The following is a 21,307-nucleotide window of genomic DNA, read 5'->3' as shown; positions in this document are numbered from 1 at the left end:
ACGGCGCTGAGGTCCCAGGTTCGATCCCGGCTCTGGGTCACTGTCCATGTGGAGTTTGCACATTCTCCCCGTGTCTGCGTGGGTTTCGCCCCCACAACCCAAAAATGTGCAGAGTAGGTGGATTGGCCAGGCTAAATTGCCCCTTAATTGGAAAAAATAATTGGGTAATCTAAAATTATTTTTAAAAAAAAGTATGTCGCAGGGATTTGATTTTACGGAAGCACGTTCACTCTTTTGTTTGTAAATGCCAATAGTGTTTAATGATGAGGGAATATTCTCATTCTCCATCTGCAAATCTATCTTGGCTGCCAGTGCAACTTAGCGAGAATTGTCTATGTATGTATTTATAATCAGGCCTGCAGAGTTTGGTGTGTGGAAGACCACTGTGCAGAGAATGCAAATCAAACACGGGCAGCAGAAAAATTAGCAAAACACAGAATTGATTAGGGTCGGGATTCTTCGTTCCCCCCTGTTTCTCGGCTGCGCGCCATTCGCTGGCAGCGGGATTCCCTAATCCCTCCGCTTGCCAATGGGATTGCCCATTGAAGCCACCCCACGCTGCTGGCAGAACGGAGAATCCCAACGGTCGGAGAATGCCAGCCACCTTCGATGTCTCTGGTAAGCACTGGTTAAATCTTGCTACGGATTAAAAGTAAGGACTAATCAACAGATTTAAAAAACTACCTCACCTCGAATGTACGGTTCAAATGCCTAAACAGTTTTCATAAAGTGTCATCTTTAAAATTTGAACACGTCGGCCGGAATTCGGTACTTTGAATATTTACCTTTCGTTAGGGACTGACGAAGGGAAGGGTCAAGCTCGATTGAACTCTGCACTTTTCCATCAGCTGCATCCACAACACTGTTCGTGTGGTTTATTTCCTGTGTAAAAATGTGTTGCAATATTATTTGAAACATAAAAGGATCCTGAAAGGTACATGACAGGGTGGAAGGTGGATGCTGAAAGGATGTTGCTCCACATGGGCTAGACTAGATATGCCATCGACAGGCCGTGGCGGACTCGGGAAACGACAAAGCCGCATATCTCGCGAGAGTGCCCAGGTGGCACTGTCACACTGGCAGGGGCACTGCCAGTCTGCCAATGCCAAGGTTCTCGGGTGGCATTTTGCCCATGCCAGGGATCGGGCTCGGGGGGGATGTGCACTGCCTTTAGGAGGTGGGTGCGATGGGCTCGAGGACATCCGCTTTGGTAAGTGTGGGGGGGAGGCGCCTCTAGAGGCCGCAGTGGGGGTTCAGAGATTGGTGCGCCATGCACTAGCGAACAGAGGACGTTACTGCGGGAAATCGGACTGACCGCTACCTCTGCGGGGCCCAGAAATGAAGGAAAGTCCTGTTTAAGGTGGGGTCATTCTCTTTGCTGCCAGCTCTGGGGAACACCCGACTAAAACACACCCGACACAGGACTCTAATTGTAATAAATCGCACCCTAGAACTAGGGGACACTGTTCGAAAATAAGGGGTAGCCAATTTAAGAAGAAGATGAGGAGGATCCTTTCTCTCGAGGGTTGAGTGTGGTTGAACTCCCTTCCAGATAGTGGTAGAGGTTGGGTCATTGAATTATTTAGCAGTGGTAGATTTAAATTCTTGACTAACAAGGAAGTCAGAGTATCAGAGGATGATGGGAATAGGTGAGGCCACAATCAGATCAGTCATGATCCTATTAAATGGCAGAGCAGGCTCAAGGAGGCCGTCTGAATTTTCATCCTATCCAAGCAATAACTTTTGCAAACAAAAGCACAAAATTAATTTTCAAAAAAAGTGTACACGGATAACGTCCAGGTCTACCTCGCAAGCCATATCTCTCAATCCCTGCACTGTTACTAAATCATCAGACTGCTTATATCCACTGCTGCAGGAGCAGAAACTTCATAGAATCCCTACACAGTGCAGGAGATGGCCACTATTGATTACTCTACCTAGGCCTGCTCCCCCACCTATCTACATAACCCCTGTGCATTGATCGTGGCCAATTCAGCTAACCTGCAAACTCTACACAGTCACCCAAGGCGAGAATAAAACCTGGGTCCCTGGCGCTGTGAGGCAGCAGTGCTAACCACTGTCACCCTTCCTTCAAACAAATATTGGGAAGACTGAAGCTATAATTTTCAATCCCCGCTCCAAACACTATTCCCTATCTTGAAAAGATGAGGTCGGCGATCAGGAGTACATGGAAATCAATCAGAACAGGAGGTGTCGGCGGCCACATTCTGGGAGGGGTTGAAGTTGGTGGTCCGAGGGGAGATCATCTCGTTCAAGGCACACAGTGACAGGAGGAGGAGCCATGGGGGGGCTGTTGGATGAGATAGCCGAGATGTACAGGAGATTCGGGGGCCCCCCACTAAAGAGTTGCTGGCGGAGAGGAAGAGGTTACAAGGGCAGTTCGATAGGTTGACGACAGGGAGGACAGTGGGGCAGCTAAGGAGGGAGAGGGGGATGCAATAGGAATATGGGGAGAAGGCAAGCCGCATGCTGGCCCACCAGCTGGAGGAGGCAGGCTGTGTCCAGGGAAATTTTAAAGTTGAGAAATGGAGAAGGGGGAGATAAATGAGGTGTTCAGGGGGGTATTATGAGAAACGGTACAGGGCCGAGGAAGGGGATATGGGACATTTCCTGGATGGATTTTCCAAGGTTGGTGGAAGAGAGGGAGCAGGCATTGGAGGAGCCGCACGGGCTGAGGGAGGCGATTGATAGAATTAGGAAGATGAAGTCAGAGAAGGCTCCAGGGCCAGATAGCTTTCCAGCAGAGTTCTATAAGGCATTTGCAACAGATTTGGCACTGCATTTGTTTAGTGAGGCATTGGAGAAGAGGGAGCTGCCAGAGACACTGACATCGATGTCAATCACGCTCATCCGGAAGAAGGGGAAGGATCCGTTAGAGTGTGGGTCATAGAGGCCCATTTCGTTGCAGAGCACAGACGTGAAGGTGCTGACTAAGTTGGTAGTGGGAAAGAAGGAGGGATGTGTGCCGGGATGAGGCCAAGAATGTTTTTCCTTCTTGTTCCTTCCGCAGACCCAGTCCAGCAGTTATATCCTTTCGGACCTGGCCAGCTCAGTCAGTAGTGATGCTACCGAACCACTGTTGAGCTACATGCCTGATTACATTGTGATGCAATGTAAAAGGTGCTCAGCGGAGCAAGGGTTAACCTGGGACTGGAGAAGCGCACTGCCCACAGTACAGTACCATGCAGAGTCACATCGCAAGAGACTCTGGGGGAACAGTCTAGGAGCAGAACTCTGCAAGCAGCCTACCCGCATGAAACAGCTCCATTCGTGACCATACCTTGAATAGTTCAAAGTTAACAATAAAAGGCTCATGACTAAACATACAAGTCTCAAGCCCTCATCATTGAGACATCACCATGCACCATATTGTGGCATGGCGGATGCTTCTAATAGATAAACATAACAGAAGATGTGAGCAACATCCGCAAACAGGTCAAAGTGTGCCAAGTTCCTGATGAAATAAAACGTGGCCGAGTGGAACTTCTAATATCTACAGGTGGCCACTAGGTCCAATAGATTAACAAGGGTGATGAAAGAGCACTAACATAACCAGAGTATTGTTTTTTTTTAAAAAGAGACAGGCGGTCAAAGTTTTTTGTCTTGCACTCATCAGGACAGAATCACAAGAATAACAAATGTCTAAGGGAACAATTTATACAACATGAGAAAAAGGTGCTCATTGGTTGCCAAGTGGCCACTGATTGGTGTGGTTGAGGCATTGCCATGAAAAATGCACCACAGAATTCCTACAGGGCCGTGTCTGCGTGGGATTCACCCCCACAACCCAAAGATGTGCAGGTTGTGTGGATTGGCCACGCTAAATTGCCCCTTAATTGGAAACCCTAACCGGACACTCTTAAGTTTAAAAAAAAATAATTCCTACAGTGCAGAAGGAGGCCATTTGGCCCATCGAGTCAGCACCGTCCCTCTGAAAGAGCACCCCACCTAGGCTTACTCCCCTGCCCAATCCCCGTAACCCCACCTAACCTGCATTTCTTTGGACACTAAGGGCAATTTAGCATGGCCAATCCACCTAACCTGCACATCTTTGGACTGTGGGAGGAAACCGGAGCACCCCGAGGAAACCCACGCAGATATGGGGAGAATGTGAAAACTCCACACAGTCACCCAAGGCCAGAATTGAACCAGGGTCACTGACGCTGTGAGACAACAGTGCTAACCTCTAACCACTGTACCACTCACAACAACAGGTAGCTGAATTTAAACAGATGCTTGGCAGTTAACTCTTCTGTACTGCATTGTCCATGGCAAAACCCTGACCAGAGTCCACTTGCCAATCGCACTCTCTTCTCATCCAGTATGAATGTGAAGATTTCTCTCACATTGAATTCAATACCTTGTCAGGAAAAACTTCACCAAAAAAAGTATCTCTCAACAATACTCAAGCTCTGTACTACTAAATGATTATTTGTAAACACGAATGTGCTGGTTTATGTCACTTCTGAATCCTCTGACACTATAAAATGGTGCTGGTTAGGTACAACAGAGGGCAAACCTCATTACTAATCTGATGCAATGGGTGTAGCTCAATAGTATAAGAGGGGTATGTAATAACCCATAAGCCCATAAGACATAGGAGCAGAATTGGCCACTCGGCCCATCGAGTCTGCTCCACCATTCAGTCGTGGCTGATATGTTTTACATCCCCATTCTTCTGCCTTCTCCTTATTACCCATCATCCCCATATTAATCAAGAACCTATCTATCTTTGTCTTAAAGACACTCAGTGATTTGGCCTCCACAGCTTTATGCGGCAAAGAGCTCCACAGATTCACCACCCTCCGGCTGAAGAAATTCCTCCTCATCTCTGTATTATAGGATCGTCCCTTCAGTCGGAGGCTGTGCCCTTGGATTCTAGTCTCTCCTACGAGTGGAAAAATCCTCTCCACGTTCATTCTATCCAGGCCTCTCAGTATTGTGTGTTTCAATTGGATCCCCCTAATCTCCATTGAGTACAGACCCAGAGCAACTGCCCCTCAATGTATGATAGTCCTTCATTCCAGGGATCATTCCTGTGAACCTCCTCTGGACCCTTTACAAGGCCAGCACGTCTTTCCTTAGATACGGGGCCCAGAATTGCTCACAATACTCCAAATGGAGTCTGACCAGAGCTCTCCACAGCCTCTGAAGTACATCCCCACTCTTGTATCATAGCTCTCGCAACATGAATGCTAACATTGCATTTGCCTTCCTAATGACCCGATTGATCTCCCAGTGAGGCTCGTGAAATAAGAGTTCCCCAGGTGAGCAGCAGAGGCACCTGATGAAGGAGCTGCGCTCCAAAAGCTAGTGATTCCAAACAAACCTGTTGGACATTAACCTGGCATTGTAAAACTTCTTACTGTGGCCACCCCAGTCCAATGCCAGCATCTCCACATCATGTGTGGAGTTTGTACATTCTCCCCGTGTCGCGTGGGTTTCACCCTCCACAACCCAAAGATGTGCAGGGTAGGTGGATTAGCAACATTAAATTGCCCCATAACTGGAAAATAATAATTGGGCACTCAAATGTTTTTTTTTTAAAAAAGGACATGAGAGGCATTCCTGATGGCATGTCTCTATTTTAAATATTAATTGAAAAGAACACCAAGAGGACATAGTACACTATGTAGGAGCCTTTCACCTTTTACACCAAGAATGGGCAAATGGTGAAGTCAGTATAAAGGTTAATCACCAGGATTTTGTGGTGATAACGACAGTTAATATTCACCATCAGTTTTCCTCTGAAGCAAACAAGCCCGACATAAATTCCGCTACCTGGGGATCCAAATAGCCCATGACTGGAAAGGGATCCACAAATGGAACTTCACCAGCCTGACGGAGGAAGTTAAAAAGGACCTGCAAAGATGGAACACACTCCCGCTCTCCCTCGCGGGGAGTCCAGACGATCAAAATGAACGTACTGCCCAGGTTCCTCTTCCTGTTTAGATCCATTCCGATCTACATCCCCAAGGCCTTTTTCAAAGCACTGGACAAACATATCATGGCGTTCGTATGGGGGGGTAAAAATGCTAGGATCCCAAAGAAGGTCCTACAAAAAACAAAATCCAGGGGGGGGGCTAGCCCTCCCGAATCTACAATTCTACCACTGGGCGGCAACAGCTGAGCGAGTAAGGGGATGGATCCAGGAGCCAGAAGCCGAGTGGGTGCGTGCGGAGGAGGCCTCCTGCATGGGAACCTCCCTCCGGGCCCTCGCCACAGCAGCACTCCCATCCCCACCCAAAAAACACTCCAGCAGCCCAGTGGTGACAGCCACCCTCCAATCCTGGAACCAACTGCGGCAGCAATTTGGCCTGTACAAAATGTCGGACAAGGCTCCCATCTGCAACAACCATAGGTTCAAACCAGCACTGACTGACGCCACCTTCAAAAGGTGGAGGAAGGACGGGGGGGACACTGACAGTCAGGGACCTATACACGGACGACAGGATCGCAACACTGGACGAACTGACAGAGAAATTTCAGCTAGCTGGGGGAACGAGCTACGGTACCTGCAGCTCAAAAACTTCCTACGAAAGGAGACAAGGACGTACCCACAACCGCCACGACAGACACTACTGGAAGACCTACTGGACGCAAGTATCCTAGAGAAAGGGAACTGTAGTGACATGCATGACCGACTGGTAGATAGGGACGACACCGTACTGGACGCAACAAGGAGGAAATGGGAGGATGACCTGGGGATGGAGATAGGGTGGGGACTCTGGAGCGAAGCACTGCATAGGGTCAACTCCACCTCCACGTGCGCAAGGCTCAGCCTGACGCAACTAAAAGTGGTACATAGAGCCCACTTAACGAGAAACCGTATGAGTAGGTTCTTCCCGGAGGTGGAGGACAGATGTGAGCGGTGCCAAAGAGGCCCGGCCAACCACGCCCACATGTTCTGGTCTTGCCCCAGACTTGTGGAGTACTGGACAGCCTTCTTCGAGGCTATGTCCAAAGTGATGGGGGTGAGGGTGGAGCCATGCCCGATCAGGCGATCTTCGGGGTTTCAGACCAGCCAGATCTATTCCTGGGGAGGAGGGCGGACGCCCTTGCCTCCCTGATTGCCCGCCGTAGAATCCTGTTTGGCTGGCGGTCAGCAGCACCACCCAGAGCTGCAGGCTGGCTGTCCGACCTCTCGGAATCTCTCCAAAATGGAGAAAATCAAATTCGCCATCCGAGGGTCAGACGACGGCTTCCACAGAACGTGGGAGCCATTCATGCAATTGTTCCGGGACCTGTTTGTGGCCAACGTACAAGAGGAAGAATAGTCGGGTGGCCAAGAATCAGGGGAAAATGGACGGGAATCGGGTGGGGGGGGGGGGGGGGGTTACGGGCTCATTATGGGGGTTTGATAGCAAGCTAAGGCCCAAAACCAAACTATAAATAAATGCCTATAAACATGTGCCTCAGCCATATTGGGGAATGTAAAATATGTATGCTGGCTAAAGGGGACGGCCACAATTGTTGTTATGAAGATGCTCACCTGTAAATATTCATGTTAAATTTTTGTGTTTTCTTTTTTTCTCTCTAATAATTTGTAATTTGTCATATATAAAATGAAAACTCAATAAAAAACATTTATAAAAAAAAAGTTTTCCTCTGAAGCTGAAAGAAACTTAGTGAGTCAGCACATGTGCAGAATACTGCAGAAATCCAGAAGTTGCTGTCAGCAATTCTACCGTTATCTATTTGATGCCTTGTTAAAGTTCTCCCCAACTCCAGCTACTGAACTGGTAAGAGCCTGCCTTTTCACACAATTAGCCTTACTTGAAAAGTTACATATGGGTTCTTAGATAAATACTCAAGAAATAAATTCTGGCCTTGAATGTCAAAATGGAAGCTTGTTCCTATTTCAGCTTCTATCTTAATCCCACAAGTTATCTTCTTCTTCACTTCCCTGCCCAAAGGCAGGAATGACCAACCGCACCACCTTCACCACCCGGGGTAGGTTAAGGAGGCAGGTCCCAAGTCCGCCCCAGTCAGAATGGTGATTAAACCCCAAGCTGTTGGCACCAATTTGGTCCACACCAGACAACTGACTCCCAAAGAATCCAAGTTGCTGTGGTGAAATGTTCTTATCCACGCATGTCGTAGCCTAGAGCTATGAATAGTGATGGTAGAGGCTTCAATTTCTTTCCAGCACATGGCTGACCAAGAACCTCGCCCAATCTTACCACCTGCCATTGATGTGTGTCAAAAGGATTCGTAGATTGATACACAATTTGGTTGGCCGCACTATCCTTGGCCGGGACTTGAACCCAGGACGTCCGGCTCAGAGACAGGGCGTCAACCCCATGCCCCACAAGACGTCATGTGTATATCCCAATTATTTATTTTGCAGTCTGTAAAATTTAGACAAAAAATGAAGCAGAGTCAGTGCAATGTACGTTCTGGTTCATTCTCTATGAGAATTCTTCAATGTGTGCTTGCTCTGCTTGATGACATCACTGTCCCTGGAATACGATACTACTGGCTACTATCTACTAGGGGCTTTTCACAGTAACTTCATTGCAGTGTTAACGTAAGCCTACTTTGTGACAATAAAGATTATTAATTTGGCCCCTCTCCAACTCATTGACAATGGGCTTTGTACACTTTGCACAAAGTCCAAATCAGTCAAATTATTGCCTTTAAAGTCAAGAAAGTAGATTAGAGAAAGATCCTCTCAGCTAAATACAACTGTGATGAAGGGACAGAAATAGGAAAATGTACCCAGGTGTGAATAAAACAGTTATACATGTTGCAGTTCCATTGACCTCGATCCTAACTACTGATGCCAGACTGGGAGTGGATAAGATAGCATTTGTGAAATCCATTCCGAGGACGAGAGAGAATAGAATTACTAAATAACATATGACTTGCCATCAATCTATTTTAAATAGTCAGCCTCAGTAGGAACTACAGGAAATATAAGGAGTGACTAGACTCTGCAACTGTTACACATAACCCACTCCACTCATTCTGACAAAGCACAGCAGAACCAAAACCTCTTCTTGCAGACTTCAGAAAACAAAAACCTGCAAACGTTTAAACTTATCAAAGGAAACATCATAAAAGGAACATGGCTCACTGCTGCGTTCACGGCGCCGAAGATCCGTGTTTGATCCCGGCTCCGGGTCACTGTCCGTGTGGGGTTTGCACATTCTCCCCATGTTTGCGTGAGTTTCGCCCCCACATCCCAAAGATATACAGGGTAGGTGGGTCGGCTATGCAAACTTGTTCCTCAATAGAAAAAAATTTATTGGGTACTCTAAATTTTAGAAAATAGATAATTAAATGAATACAGCTATCAGTGAGACAGGAATGTGTTGCAATGGGTAAATTACTTTGCCCAATGTTTTCACAGAATCATTATGAATCACAAACGGTACGTATCCAGTTTCATAAAGTAATTCTGAAAGCTAATAGAAAGGTATTATTTATTGCGAGAGGGAGTTGATTATAAAAGTAGGGGGGTTATGCTCCAGCTGTTCTGGACAGTGGTGAGATCACATCTGGAGTATTGTGTACAGTCTTGGGACATGATCGAACCAGAACAGAGTTCTCGAATGAGCATGTTTAGTCGGGTGTTTCTCGCCCCACGCTGTTTATCAGAACTCCGGTTCAATTCAGCGACTCAGCGGAGAACTTGCTGACGAGACCAGGCCGAGTCCTGTTTCCTACACCGAGGAGCTCCGCTCACCAGAACTCCTCAGTGCAGGAGATCGGGAGGCCAAACTTCCTCCTCCTGACGCGGCCCCCACAAAGACTCAACTCACCTATAAGGGGGCCCTCAGGCCCTCTTCCACCCCCCCCCCCCCCCCCCCCCCCCCCCCCCCCCGGCCACATGCGCAGGGCATCCCGGGCCTGGTCCCCGGCATGGGAAAAATGTTAGCCTGGCACCTTGACAGTGCCAGGGTGGCATCAGCAGTGCCAGGTTACCACCCTGCCCAGGGGTAAAGCACCCTGGAGGCCTCCCATCCCCTGCGAGAGTGCTGTTTTAACTGGTCCCCATTTGTGAAACTAGCACTGAACCATGCTCGACCAAAGTCTCCGTGGCAAAGGCGTTGATCCCACGTCTCAGGTAGATCGGGGGAATGCGCATTAGTGTGAGTAACTGTCTAAATTGCCTCTTAATTGGAAAAAAATAATTGGCACTCTAAATTTCTTTTCTTTTTTTAAAAAGTTTCTTTCATAATGTTTTCTTTTGTTTGTGTCCATTTCAGGGGCTGTCAATTTGTTTAATTAGTTTAATTTTTATTGGTATAGTATAAAGAGGCACTGGCGGTGGGTTGTAAAGTTAGGAGTTATACATTTATATCATCTAATTTTGTGACTAAATTGAAATCAAAGTAAAGGTTGACTTCTGGTCTCCTCTTTCACCAACTGGCTATAAAAGTTTAAAATATGGGGGGCACGATAGCACAGTTGCTTCACAGCTCCAGGTTCAATTCCCAGCTTGGGTCTGTGTGGAGTTTGCACTTTCTCCCTGTGCCTGCGTGGGTTTCCTCCGGGAGCTCATGTTTCCTCCCAAAGTTGTGCAGGTTAGATGGATTGGCCATGCTAAATTGCCCTTAGTGTCCAAAATGGTTGGGTGGGGTTACGGGGATAGGGTGCTCTTTCCAAGGGCCGGTGCAGACTTGATGGGCCAAATAGAATCATAGCAATGCAGAAGGAGGCTATGATTCATACACACACACACAAATCTACCCAGTGTGGTCGGAAACCACAAATCGGCAAATACACTGAATCGGCCAATCCCGCTAGCAATACCTTGTCCAGCACAAAGAAAATAAACCCAGGAGTACACCCGGTGCACATGGGAGAAGTATAAAAATTCCTTCACCCTCAGTCTCCCAAACCTCCACGGGTCCACCTACCCCCTCCCCCAATGCGTTCCATCAACCCCCTCAGCTCCTTTGCCACTGCCAATACCTTTGGTGACTTGGGACATGACCGGTCCAAGCTCGGATCTGTGACCGTATTAAAATCCCCCCCCCCCCAACCCAACCCCATAATCAGACAATGCGAGTCCAAGTCTGGGATCTTCCCTAACACCCGCCTCAAAATCCACATTATCCCAATTCGGGGCATTGACATAATAATAATCTTTTCTTAGTGTCACAAGTAGGCTTACATTAACACTGCAATGAAGTTACTGTGAAAATCCCCTAGTCGCCACATTCCTGCACCTGTTTGGGTCCACAGAGGGAGATACCAGAACCACCGGCATCCCCTCCAACTTTCCACTAACCGTCACATATCTCCCCCCCGGATTGACCACAATACTCCCCACCTCCAACGCAACCCACTTATTAACCAACATGGCCAACCCTCCTCGTCTCCATATCCAGCCCTGAATGAAACACGTGCCCCACCCATCCCTTTCTCAGTATCGTCTGGTCCCCGAACTTCAAATGAGTCTCCTGCAAAAAAGCCACGTCTGCCTTCAAACTCCTCAGATGTGTGAACACACGCGACCATTTAACTGGCACATTAAACCCCCTCACATTCCACATGACCAGCCTGGTTGGGGGCTCCCCTCCCCCTTCTCTGGCCAATCAGCCATACCCATTTGTGAGCTTGCCCCCGGCCCACGTCACGCGACCCTCCAGGAGGATCCGTCCTCTGATGTCCACTGTCATCGATCACTTCCCAACTGCACCACACCAACATTCCCCATATCAGCGACCGTCTCCCCCAACCTTCAAACAAAAAAACAAATCAACTCCACCCCCTCCACCCCACACCCCCTCCACCCCACACCTACCTCCGGGCATCGGCCCACCTCACTACATTAACTCGCCCACCCAGCTAGCATGGTGGCCCCCGCCCAAGTCCTTCAACCGTCCTTCCTCCCTCCAGCTCCTCTCCCCCACTAACCCAACCATCCATTCTCCCCCCTCCCCCACTAACCCAACCATCCATTCTCCCCCCTCTCCCACTAACCCAACCATCCATTCTCCCCCACTAACCCAACCATCCATTCTCCCCCCTCCCCCACTAACCCAACAATCCATTCTCCCCCTCCCCCACTAACCCAACCATCCATTCTCCCCCTCTCCCACTAACTCAACCATCCATTCTCCCCCTAACCCAACCATCCATTCTCCCCCCCTCCCCCACTAACCCAACCACCCATTCTCCCCCCCTCCCCCACTAACCCAACCATCCATTCTCCCCCTCTCCCACTAACCCAACCATCCATTCTCCCCCTAACCCAACCATCCATTCTCCCCCTCCCCCACTCACCCAACCATCCATTCTCTCCCTCCCCCACTAACCCAACCATCCATTCTCCCCCTCCCCCACTAACCCAACCATCCATTCTCCCCCCTCCTCCACTAACCCAACCAACCATCCATAAAGAGTAACAAAACGCACCCTCACCATCGTTGCTCCCCAGTGAAAACATGCCCCCGAAAACCCAACACAAAGACTTTAAACACACAAAACTCCTCCAAAGTACAAAGTCCTCCCAGTCCATTGTCCTTCATACATGCCACTGCCGCCTCTGATGTTCGAAATAAATCTCTCGCTTCTGGAAAGTCACCCACAGGCAGGCCGGGTACAATACCCTAAACTTCACCCCTTTTTTGAAGGCAGTCTTAATCCGGTTAAACCCGGCCCTCCTCTTCACCAGCTCCGCACCCAACACCCGCAGTTCGTTCCCTTCCCGGGTACATTTCCTGGTCAGCCTCACCCATCGAATGATCTTCTCCTGGTCTAGAAAGCAGTGTAACCGCACCCCCATCGCCCTCAGCAGCTTACCTGCCTGCAGCCTCCTCATCAGCACCCTGTGCACTCGGCCCACCTCCAGGGGACCGAGCAAAGGCCCCCCATCCCCATCAATTTCTCCAGCATCCTTGCTAAATACACCACGGCCGCCACACCTTCAATGTCTTCAGGCATCCCGACGATCCTTCTCTAAATTCTCCACGTTTCCCGGAGCTTTTTCTGGCTCTCCCTCATCACTCGCACCTCAGCCACCGACGAAGCCAACTGTTCCTGGTGCTTTCCCCACCGCCTCCTCCACTTTCTGGCTCTCACCAGGCCCTGGGATTCCAGTCTCTGTTCCACTCTCTCGATCCCAGCGGTTCCACCACTTGTCTTCCAGGGCCTCTTTCCTCTGCTGCCGAAACGTTTCATTCAAGAACTCCACCAACAGCTCTGTCGAACACTGAGCAGGTAGCGCAGCCCCTTGGCCTCCGCCATTTTTCCCTGTGACGCACCACAAAGACCCCCTTACTCCCGCTGCTCTTTCTTCCTTGCACCACTCCTCGTGCACCGATTCATGCCACCAGCCACACCAGAGGAGTATTACCCTCCGCAGGCACTCCCGTGCCTATTGCCCTCAAATACTTTGCCCTTCGGAAAGGGAAAAGGCGCCCTCTGACAGAATTTGGGGCCACCTAGGTTAAATACTTACCCCCTTGGCCCACCACGATTTTCCCTGCGTCAGGGCTATGCTGGCAAAAGCCTGCACCAATCCGTGAATCCCGGGCCAGAGGGCTGGAGCATCACAAAGGCAAGCTGTGGGCAGCTCGGTAGCACAGTGGTTGGCACTGTTGCTTCACAGCTCCAGGATCCCAGGTATGATTCCCGCTTTGAAGCAACAGTGCTAACCACTTTGCTACCGCGTCCCAGCAGTGGGCGGCAGGGAATCCTCCCCTTAATGTTTGCAACAATGCAGAGTCAATCAAATACCATCTGAACACAGATTACCAACAGCTGTTCAAAATGCTGACTTGAAGATTTTTTTACAAAATCATCATTTACTGTCTACTCTGGCCATCCAAAAATGAGTCATGCTGAGACACTCCAAAATATGTAAATGAAAGAGGTTTAAAGAAAGACAAGAACCAGAATAACATTTTGCCATGAAAATCAGGTAATTAACAGACTCCTGTCATAATATACACACAAGTATATGATGGTGCATAGACACACACTGACTGACACACTGAAAGACCAATCAACACAGAACACAGCAGCCAATCACCAGACAGGGCACGGTCACTATAAAGCCAGAGGGAACTAGTTTTCCCGCTCATTTGGGATGCAGCCTCTGAGACAGACAGAGCCCGTAATCAGTAACACGAACATCTGCCATGTGCTAGCAGTATAGTCTGGTCAGGTTAGCCTCAGGTCTCCAGTCAACCTAACATAGTGTCGACCCACAGTGCAAGTATGTTTAACAGCTCATAGTTAAATAAAATGGAGTTGTACTTCTACAAGTGTTGGTAGCCTGTCTCTTCTACTGCTCTGGTAAACGCAGCCATCACAAACCCAGCAAACCCAACACATCAACTCCTGCCGATAAACAGCTGAGTTGTGCCAAGTACTGAACACAGTTTCGACAGGGGATTCCAGTTAACCATTTTCCAGTAAATAGCAAGTGAAAGTAAAGTATCACAAATTGATGAATGCAGTGCTGGCATCACAGTGAACCTCGGAATGGTCCTGGCAAAAACCTGAACAGTTTGCATTGGTTACAGTTGTCAGCCTTATTCACATGGAATTTATCAAGAGAGCTTTAAACACAGTAGAGCATTAACACCAAGTGGCATTTGGGAACAGATTGGGTGGGGACAGATTGTCAAGGGGACAGATTGTTAAGGGGAATTAAGACAGGTGGCAAGAAAAAGGATTCAGGGGTGTTCCAAAGAGCAAGACTGGTTATGGATGGGGGGAGTGAAAGGGGGAGAACAATCGGACAAGAAGCAATTCAGAGTCAGGGGAGGGAAAATTGGCAGGGGAGATATCACGTTTCAGGTGTTCACTGATAACAAGGCTGTAGAGGGGGATTTGAGAACAAAGGGGAGATGAAAGCAGTGAAGTTGTGAGCAAGGTTCGAGCTCATGAAATAAAAGGGGCAGTCGTAACATCAATAAATAATTAGCCGAGTGACAGGAAACAGAAAATAGTTGTCATTGGTTTGTTTTGGACTAGACGAGCTCCCCCTGGGGGCACCGCTTTGTCCTGATATATGTTAGCGACCTACACCTTGGTGTATCGGGAAAGATTTCAAAATTGGAGGACAACAAAACTTGGAAATATCGTGAATTGAGAGAAGAATATTGGAGAACTTCAAAAGGTCACGTAGGTTGGCCCAATGGGCAGAGAAATGACAGATGAAATTTAATGCAGAGAAGCACAAAGTGATTAATTTTGGTGGAAAATGATTGTGAAGGATGGTTGTTGGAGCAGAGGGACTGGGCGTATGTGATGCGAGCACAAATCATTGAACGTGGCAGGACAGGTTGGGAGAGTGTTAATAAAGCACAGGCTTCCTGAACAGGGACATTGGGTATAATAATAATAATCATTGTCACAAATAGACTTATATTAACACTGCAATGAAGTTACTGTGAAAATATCCTAGTCGCCCCATTCCGACGCCTATTCAGGTACACAGAGGGAGAATTCAGAATGCCCCATTCACCGAACAGCATGTCTTTTAGGAGGAAACCGGAGCACCCGGAGGAAATCCACGCAGACACGGGGAGAACGTGCAGACCCCACAAGACAGTGAGCCAAGCCGGTCCAGTTTTGGGTGCCAGTCCACCTAACGCCTTTGAAAAAGATGTGAAGGTACGAGAGACGATGCAGAAAGATTCCCCAGAATGGCTGCTGGGGATGAGGAACTTCAATTACGGAGAGAGATTGGAGAAGCTGGGACTGTTGTCCTTGGAGAAGAGAAGATTGAGAGGAGATTTGATAGAGGTTTTTAAAACTGTGAGGGGGGTCTGGGCAGAGTAGATCGGGAGAAACTGTTCCCATTGGTGGGAGAATGAACAACCAGAGGGACACAGGTTTAAGGTAAGTGGCAAAAGAAGCAATGGAGACAAGCGGGAATTATTTTTTTTGTTGCCCAAACACAGCCAGTGTTTAGGATCAGGAATGCACTGCCTGGGCAACATGGTGGTGCAGTGGGTTAGCCCTGCTGCCTCACGACGCCGAGGTCCCAGGTTCGATCCCGGCTCTGGGTCACTGTTCGTGTGGAGTTTGCACATTCTCCCCATGTTAGCGTGGGTTTCGCCCCCACAATCCAAAAGATGTGCAGAGTAGGTGGATTGGGCATGTTAAATTGCCCCTTAATTGGGAAAAATGAATTGGGCACTCAAAATTTTTTTTAAAGCAATGCACTGTCTGGGAGAGTAGTGGAGGTGGTCTCAATGGGGGCATTCCAGAAGCGAGTTATTCTCTGCAGGGTTTTAGGGAGGGGGGAGGGAGGGGAGGGGGGAGGGAGGGGGGGGGGGGTGTGAGACTGGGTGAATTGTTCCTTCAGACACACACACAGGCAGGCAGCACAGACAGGTCGAGTTTCAAACACTATTCTCATCCCCTAACTCCCAATGCCTTAACTAACACCAGCCCCATAATCATGAACCCCACTCTTAACCCTAATCCTTAAATTAAAAAAATCCGGACTGGCAAAAGGCCAACTCCTCCTGCACGAAACTGGCAGGAGACAAAAATCAAACACTTGAAATGATCTCAATGGACGGGGAAGCTACGAGCACTCTCTGGGCCATCTCGATTATCAGCAGGAATGGGGGGGGGGGGGGGGGATAGGAAGTCTAGTTGTGGGTATTTGTATGTACAGCTCGCTGCTCCTGACATTAAGCAACAGACGGACACAGTCTGGACTCACCGCTTTCCTCTCCGGTAACTGCTGGTAATGGGGATCCGGCCCCAGGTCCTGCTGGTCCCGGCTCCGCTCGCCCAGCCCAGCGCCCAGGCACCACCAGAGGGGCAGCAGCAGCAACAAGCCGCCGTCCCAGTACAGCAGACAGGCGGCAAAGAGGACGCCAAAGACCCACTGTGCCGGGGACATGACTGGGAGGACAATTAACTGAGCCAGCAGGAGGAGGAGAAAGAAAAGAAAAACCGCAGTCCCCATTGGCTGTCTGTCCAACAAGCTGCTACAATTAGGACCATGGTTGTCATCAAAATAAATTAACCCAAACTCCGGAAAGAACAGATATTCAATTAAATAACAGGAAACTTATCAAATGTGTTCCTTTTTTTTTCATAGTAACTTCATTGCAGTGTTATTGTAAGCCTACTTGTGACAATAAATATTATTAATAGTGTTGACTACACATTGCAATCCCTCTGCTGCCCAGTTGTGGAATTGTCTGTAACAACCCATGTCCTCCTGCCCAGGGACAGACACCCAGACATCACTGTAAAAGAGGCAGGACCATCAAAGTCAAAAATCTGCTAACCTGGGCCACTAAGAAGCTGCTGAAACCACCAGAAATACATCCACTCGGGGCCGAGGACATCCCGGCTTCCAACTCTCTTTACATATAAAACAGGAAACGTTGCTGACAACTCACCGGCTGGTAAAACATTTCCCTCTTCACATTTTGTCTCAGTCCCTCTCATCGCAGAGTCGGAATGTTCTGGACTCTCTCCCACTTCCCTCATCAATATTCACCCCTCCACCGGTGTCACAAAAAGGACAGATGACCTTGGTCATTATCGCCTTGCTGTCTGGATGGGATCTTGCTGTGCGCAAATTGGCTGAGGGATTACAACAGCTGCGATGCTTCATAAAAGTAATTTGTTGTTTGCAAATAGTGTTCGGACTGCCTGAGGTCTTGAAAAGCGCTATATGAATGCCGTGAGAGTGAGTGAGTGATTGTGCGAGTGTGTGTATGAGAGTGAGTGAGTGATTGTGCGAGTGAGTGTGTGTATGAGAGTGAGTGAGTGAGCAACTGTGTGTAAGAGTGTGAGTGAGTGTGTGGTGGTGTGGGAGTGACTATGATGGTATGGGGAGTGAGTGTGTGCGGGTGTGAGTGAGTGTGCAGTGGTGTGGGAGAGAGTGAGTGTGTGGTGGTGTGGGAGAGAGTGAGTGAGTGTGTGTGCGGGTGTGAGTGAGTGTGCAGTGGTGTGGGAGAGAGTGAGTGAGTGTGTGGTGGTGTGGGAGTGACTGTGATGGTATGGGGAGTGAGTGTGTGTGCGGGTGTGAGTGAGTGTGCAGTGGTGTGGGAGAGAGTGAGTGTGTGGTGATGTGGGAGAGAGTGAGTGAGTGTGTGGTGGTGTGGGAGTGACTGTGATGGTATGGGGAATGAGTGTATGTGCGGGTGTGAGTGAGTGTGCAGTGGTGTGGGAGAGAGAATGAGTGAGTGTGTGGTGGTGTGGAAGAGAGTGAGTGAGTGTGTGTGCGGGTGTGAGTGAGTGTGCAATGGTGTGGGAGAGAGTGAGTGAGTGTGTGGTGGTGTGGGAGTGACTGTGGTGGTATGGGGAGTGAGTGTGTGTGTGGGTGTGAGTGAGTGTGCAGTGGTGTGGGAGAGAGAATGAGTGAGTGTGTGGTGGTGTGGGAGAGAGTGAGTGAGTGTGTGTGCGGGTGTGAGTGAGTGTGCAGTGGTGTGGGAGAGAGTGAGTGAGTGTGTGGTGGTGTGGGAGTGACTGTGATGGTATGGGGAATGAGTGTATGTGCGGGTGTGAGTGAGTGTGCAGTGGTGTGGGCGAGAGAATGAGTGAGTGTGTGGTGGTGTGGGAGAGAGTGAGTGAGTGTGTGTGCGGGTGTGAGTGAGTGTGCAGTGGTGTGGGAGAGAGTGAGTGAATGGGTTAGGGTTTTGGCAACTTTTATTGCTTCATTGGGGCTGGTTTAGCTCACTGGGCTAAATAGCTGGCTTTTAAAGCAGACCAAGCAGGCCAGCAGCGCGGTTCGTTTCCCGTACCAGCCTCCCCGAACAGGTGCCGGAATGTGGCAACTAGGGGCTTTTCACAGTAACTTCATTGAAGCCTACTCGTGACAATAAGCGATTTTCATCTCATTTCATTTCATCTTTTTTACCTCCACAATTTATTGCTACAATTTAGCTTTATGTTTGTGCAGTAATTGTTTCTTTCCTTCAGACCTCAACCTTTTTCTGGAATTCAGTTAATGTTTTTGCCAAAACTTATCTTTCCAAAATTTGCTCACTGGCCCTTTTGTAAGAAACAAAATACAAATCTGACCCCTGGAGAAAAAAAGATTGGACATGTCTGTTAGAAGCTATAATGTTAACTTACTTGTATTTGCTTTGTTTAATATTTTCTTACAATCTAGTTTGTGTTTTGTTTAAAAAAGTGAAATCTTGTTGCATATGTCCAAAGACGTGCAGGTTAGGTGGATTGGCCATGATAAATTGCCCTTAGTGACCAAAAAGGTTAGGTGAGGTTATTGGGTTACGGGGATAGGGTGGTAGTGAGGGCTTAAGTGGGTTGGTGGAGACTCGATGGCCCGAATGGCCTCCTTCTACACTGTATGTTCTATGTCTATTGGTTAAAATGAGGTATTGGGATGTCTATTTAAAGGTTAACAATCCCAAACGGGAATGCAACACAAGGGTTGGGATTCTCTAATCCCACGGCGGAGTGTCCATGCCATCGGAAATGCCGTTGCATTTTACGACGGCGTGAACGGGCCGATCCGACGACGAATTCTGGCCCGCAAAAGGGGCCAGCACGGCACTGGGGCGGTTCACGCCGCTCCAGCTGCTGATCCCAGCGCGAACTGGGCGCCACGGCATCCGCGCATGTGCAGTGGCACTGGCACCAACGCATGCAAGTGCAGTGGCTTCCTTCAACACGCCGGCCCCAACGCAACATGGCGCAGGGCTACTGGGGTCAGCGTGGAAGAAACGAGTCTCCCAGCCAGAGAGGCCGACCTGCCGATCAGAGGGCCCCGATCGTGGGCCAGGCCACATCGGAGGCCCACCCAGGGTCGGACCACGCCCTCCCTCCCCGTGCACAGACCGCCCCCCACGCACAGACCGCCGCCCCCCCCCCCCCCCCGACCCTTCCAACGCTGAGTTCCCGCCAGCTGAGAGCAGGTATGGACGGCACCGGCTGGACTCACCGTTTTCACAAAAGCTGCTCGGCCCAACCCGGGCCGAGAATCGGCCGGCCGGCTGCGTAGAGCGGCCCCTGACTGGCGCTGCGCCAACCACGCCAGCGCCAATGGCGCCGATTCTCCACTCTGCGGAGAATCGGGTACCGGCGTTGGATCGGCGTGGCACGATTCGCACTGGTCGCGGGGATTCTCCATCCCAGCCCCGGGCTGAGAGAATCCAACCCATGATTTCCTTGCTATTCCACTCCAATCCCCCTGCAATAAATGTTCACATGCCATTTGCTTTCCTAATTGCTGTGCCTGCGTGTTAACTTTTGGTGCTCCTTGTAAAAGTACACTGAGGTCTTTCTGACCATTAACATTTAGAAGGTTCACACCTTTTAAAAATATTCTATTTTTCTATCCTCATTACCAGAGTGTATAACCTCACACCTCCACCCCCACATTGAACTCCATCTGCCACCTTTGCAATGGCTTTGTGTATTCCTCACAGCTTACATTTCCCCATAGCATCGCAGAGTCAACAAACCCGGTTACATTACTCTCAGTCTCTTTGTCTAAGATACATATATAGATTGTAAATAGCTGGTCCTTGCAGCAAACCACTAGTTACAGCTTGCCAACTTGAAAATTCCGTTTATCCTGCTTCCTATCTGTTAACCAACTTTCAACATAATATCCCCAATGCCATGAGTTCTTATCCTGATGGATACTCTACACAAGATATTTTACTGTAATAGTAATTGAATTTAAAATCTGGGTTCTCTGTAGGATTGGGGTGGATTATCTGCCTTGCAGCGTTGGAAATTAGGCGTTGGCCGAAAATCGGGTTTGGTGCTGGGCACTGAACAGACCGCCATGCTGCTGGGCCTCACTGGGATGACAAGCGCTCCACCCCCCCGCGCCATTGTCCGCATGCAAAACCGGCATTTACATGCGCTAATATATCATTACCAGGTTTCACCCAGTATTCTCCAGGCCTCTACCTGTGGATATCTAAGGAAATAAGGGAGAGTATCAGATTGAAGGAAAAAGTGGCAAAGATTAGTGGGAGACTAGAGGACTGGGAAATCTTTAGGGGGGTAAAAGAAAGCTACTAAAAAAACTATAAAGAAGAATAAGGTAGATTATGAGAGAAAACTTGCTCAGAATATAAAAACAGATCGTAAAAGTTTCTGCAAATATGTAAAACAAAAAAAGAGTGGCTAAGGTAAATATTGGTCCTTTAGAGGATGAGAAGGGAGATTTAATAAGGGTAGATGGGGAAAAGACACAAATAACATGCCAGTGACTGTGGAAATGAGGCTATGACAGGTGAGGACCTTGAGAGGATTGTTATCACTAAGGAGGTAGTGATGGGCAAGCTAATGAGGCTAAAGGTAGACAAGTCTCCTGGCTCTGATGGAATGCATCCCAGGGTACTAAAAGAGATGGCTAGGGAAA

At 48.9% G+C, this 21,307-nt stretch overlaps 1 protein-coding gene across 2 annotated transcripts in view; it reads right to left on the bottom strand.

Annotated features, from left to right (window-relative positions):
* The window catches only part of si:rp71-46j2.7, a 68,196-nt gene extending 51,313 nt beyond the window's left edge, over positions 1-16,883 (bottom strand). For both annotated transcript variants that reach the window (XR_005457733.1, XM_038775437.1), the window contains exons 1-2: positions 16,667-16,883; positions 786-882 (exon numbers count right to left, since the gene is read on the bottom strand). Coding sequence is in view for 1 of the 2 variants with exons in the window: in XM_038775437.1 (XP_038631365.1) it covers positions 786-882; positions 16,667-16,849 (280 nt within the window). In the remaining variant the exon portion in view is untranslated. The remainder of the gene's footprint in view (positions 1-785; positions 883-16,666) is intronic.
* Positions 16,884-21,307: the final 4,424 nt, after the last annotated feature.

This window comes from Scyliorhinus canicula, chromosome 17 (genome assembly GCF_902713615.1).
Source record: "Scyliorhinus canicula chromosome 17, sScyCan1.1, whole genome shotgun sequence".
NCBI classification, from domain to species: Eukaryota; Metazoa; Chordata; class Chondrichthyes; order Carcharhiniformes; family Scyliorhinidae; genus Scyliorhinus; species Scyliorhinus canicula.
Note: the sequence above shows the minus strand (reverse complement) of the source record. Positions and strands in the feature narration are given on the sequence as shown.